The sequence below is a fragment of the Athene cunicularia genome, assembly GCF_003259725.1.
Source record: "Athene cunicularia isolate RWA chromosome 2 unlocalized genomic scaffold, athCun1 chr2_part1, whole genome shotgun sequence".
Classification (NCBI taxonomy): domain Eukaryota; kingdom Metazoa; phylum Chordata; class Aves; order Strigiformes; family Strigidae; genus Athene; species Athene cunicularia.
In genome coordinates this window covers 1,360,605-1,363,996 of record NW_020799095.1, presented here as the reverse complement: position 1 = coordinate 1,363,996, position 3,392 = coordinate 1,360,605, and the positions used below count along the sequence as shown (strand labels likewise).

The 3,392-nt window shown below is 48.7% G+C and overlaps 1 protein-coding gene across 1 annotated transcript in view; it reads right to left on the bottom strand.

The window, feature by feature from the left end:
- The window catches only part of WNT9A (Wnt family member 9A), an 18,937-nt gene extending 17,446 nt beyond the window's left edge, over positions 1-1,491 (bottom strand). The window contains exon 1 of the mRNA XM_026842536.1: positions 1,229-1,491. Within this exon, the coding sequence (XP_026698337.1) occupies positions 1,229-1,442 (214 nt within the window). The 5' untranslated portion in view covers positions 1,443-1,491. The remainder of the gene's footprint in view (positions 1-1,228) is intronic.
- Between the last annotated feature and the right edge of the window lie 1,901 nt (positions 1,492-3,392).

Sequence of the window (3,392 nt, the reverse complement as noted above, 5' to 3'; positions counted from 1 at the left end):
GGGCAGGGGGGAGCGGGTGGTGGTGGTTCTCGACAGTGTTTTAAAGGCAGCTCAACTTCAGGCTGCTCTGAAATACCCCTTGCCGAGGGCTGCCCACCGGGTCAGGCACATCTGAAGGAACAAGCTGTGGCCTCCAGGTGTCACCATGAGAAAGTGCTTGGCTTTCCCCAGGCGCCACTAATCCAGGGACTCCTCTGACACGCAGGGATATTTTTATATGTCTTGCAGCTCTGGCTGCCTACCTCTTGGGTTTCATAAGGACTTTCCTTGTTTCCACCACCGTCAGTGACAATGCATTAGTTAAGCCCCAGCACTTCTGAATTAATCTTTCTCGCCAATTACTGGGGGGAGGGCACTCTGCAAACCTCTGCTCTTATCTTTGAGCACATCCGACTTTCTGGAAGTCCCTGAAACCCCTAGAGACCCATGCAAGCTATCTATGAAATGGTCCCACTGCACTGTTAGCTGCAGTACAGAAATAAGAACTGAATTTTACTGGGAGGGTGCAGGAAACTGGACTATAAGAGGTAGCACAAAGGAAGGACATAAAAATACCACTGGCTCCTCCAATACTCTCTCTCTCTCGGCTTCTGGTCCTCTCCACCTGAGCTGCTTGGAAAGGGTGGGGGTATTACCCTCCAAAGGGGAGCTCTTCCCTGGGTAGAGCATTTCCACATTTTGCCCTGCACTATGATAGGGTTCCCCTTGCTCCCACTAACAGGACAGAACAGAATGGTCCATTTTGCCTTATTTCCCTTAAAACGGCATTTTCTCAACCTCCTTCCTGAAAGGTTGACATAATAGGGGAAAAAAAAAAAAAAAAAAAAAAAAAAAAAAAAAAAAAAGAGAGGACAACTTTGGGAACTTCAACACCTTCCCCTCTAGCAACAGTTCAGCTTCCAGCAGATGTGAGGAGCAACCACACTGGTAACTGCAGACACATCCACAAACATCTCCAGCTTCCAAGGAGAGGAGCCATGGGAAGCAGACAGGGGTTGCTTCACTACTACAAGCACATCTATTACTGCCATATAGCACATCCTTTGCCTGCTGTGCACTTTCACGGATGAGTGGAACCTGACTTGGTGTTTACCTTCTACTAGCTCTTTTTGGACCTCTGGGGAGGTGGTGACCCACTGCTGGCAAAGGATGCACCAGGATGACCACTCTGCAAAATGCCAGGGAAGCCGATGGATGCTGGCGGTGCCGAGACCCCCACCCCTCTCACCTCTCTTTAGCAAGCTGGCCCGGTAGCGACCCTCAAGGGTGCAGTTCCAGCGCTCAAAGCGAAACTGGTACTGGCACTCCAGTGCACTCATGCTGATGGCCTCCATCAGGGTCTCGGCCACGCCAGGGTCCCGCCGGCACATCCTGCGCTGCTTCTTCTCCAGCTTCAGGCGGTCACAGATTTTGTAGTGGGCTTTGATGGCAGCTTCCTCCATTTCTGAAGTCAGAGGGAGGATGGTCAGGGGTTCGTTCCCCGTCAGCCTGCAGAGGAACAGAGGGACACAGCAGTGAGGAGAGAGAAATACAGCCTGTGGTAAAAATGGCAGCCACGGTGGGATCCGGCTCTCCCTGGCTGAGCACCCATGGGGACTTGCTGATGTCTGGGCAATGAGAGACTGTACAAAGCTCCCTCCAGTATGTGCGCAAGGTGGGAGCAAAAGAAGGGTAAGAAGCAATACTTGGGATTTATATTTTCTACCAGATCTCACAGAGCTCGTTTGGACATAAGACCTTGGCAATCTCTACCACAGGACTGTGTTGAAAACCGAAACAGGAAAGATATTGAAGGTACCCAACTGCATGAACTTGGGAAACTACCGAAAATAAACAACAACAACAACAAATCATTTTAGCACATCAAGCAGAGCCAGAAGCAGCTTGAGAAGGAATAGAGGGTAATTCGTCCCACCAGAACCCAAGAGAGCGAGAAAGCACTTACAGCCACCCTGCCCTCAGAAGAAGAGATCCTGGCATAAAACCTAGCGAGCCACAGCCTGAGGCTTTAGAGCAAGATACTTTCCAGATGATGCCGCCAAAAGCTTTTACAAGGCCGAACAAGCCCAAAACCTAAAAAACGACCCGAAGAAATTTGTGTCCCATTGCCTTCTCCCCTCCCCTGCCTTCTCTGAGCACAAGGACCTTGACTCGCACAATGTGCAACAAAAGAAGCCAGCCTACCGTTCCCGGTGTCAGGTAACAAGCTGCTGGAAAAGAACCACTCTGGCATTAGCCCCAGGGAGCAGAGAGGCTGCAGAAACATCTGCTGGGCTCATGAGCAGTTTGTTGGCCAGGCTGCCTGCACCCCACTCTCCTGGCTCTGCCCTTTTCTGGCCAGGTGCCAGTCCACGCAGTCAATGGGAATCACTATGCACGGTTTCAAAGGACCTGAAGACACATTTCCCCAGCCAAAAAAGAAGACTTGCTTAAAGCCAGAACTGAAAACATGCTGGAAAATTGCAGTCCTACAGAGGCGAGAATGCGGATAGGTCGCAGGCTCAGACATCTCCATCACTGTAGGACCACCTGGGGAACTGGGGTGATGGGCACAGGAGGGGAGCACACACTCACCCCCTTTACTGAATGCTCCTGGAAACCCTTTAAAACCTCACCTGTCCTGCAGAAGCAGTGATATTTTTTTATTTCTTTTTTTAATGAGGATTTCTCCCTAATCAGTGGAATGCATCCTGCCAGGAGTAGAGTCCCCAAGGGCAAGCAGCTAGGATGCTTTAACTCCCAAACCTCCTTGCACAACTGGCACAAAATCCTGACCTGAGCCACAACCAGCAACATCCAGTACGGATCCAATCATTATGGATTATTTGACAAGGCTATTTAACATCAGAAGTCTAAAGGAGGGAGGAAAAAAGATGGCTGGGTTTGAGGTTTGAATTTTTAGAACAGAGATGGGCAGGGAAATGTTCTCCTTCAAAAGTGTTATGATTTCCAGGAAAAAAACAAACAAACAAACAAACAAACAAAACAAACAAACAAACAAAACGCAATGGTAAAAACAAAGTCAGAGTGATTTGTGAGAAACATGGAAAACTAGTGAACACAGTGTAAATTTCCCCCAAAACAGTTTTTTTTTTTCTCCCCAAATTCTGCTAATACGATAAAAACATCCAAAAAGGCTAAATGCGCTCCATCTGAAGCACTCACAAACGTTGAACCTTATGTTTTTGCTCTGTCTTGACCGGGACAGAATATGGACTTGGTCTCAACTGCTCCCCAAAGGAGATGGGACATCCCCCAGCCCTGGTGCCTTGTTAACTGAAGCTCTGAGTAGGCTTGTTCATGAAAAAGGTGGCTTGGTCTGAGCTTCACAGTAGTAAAGACATGTAACAAAATCTCCAGGACGTTAATTCCTGGCCTTCATCAATACCTTT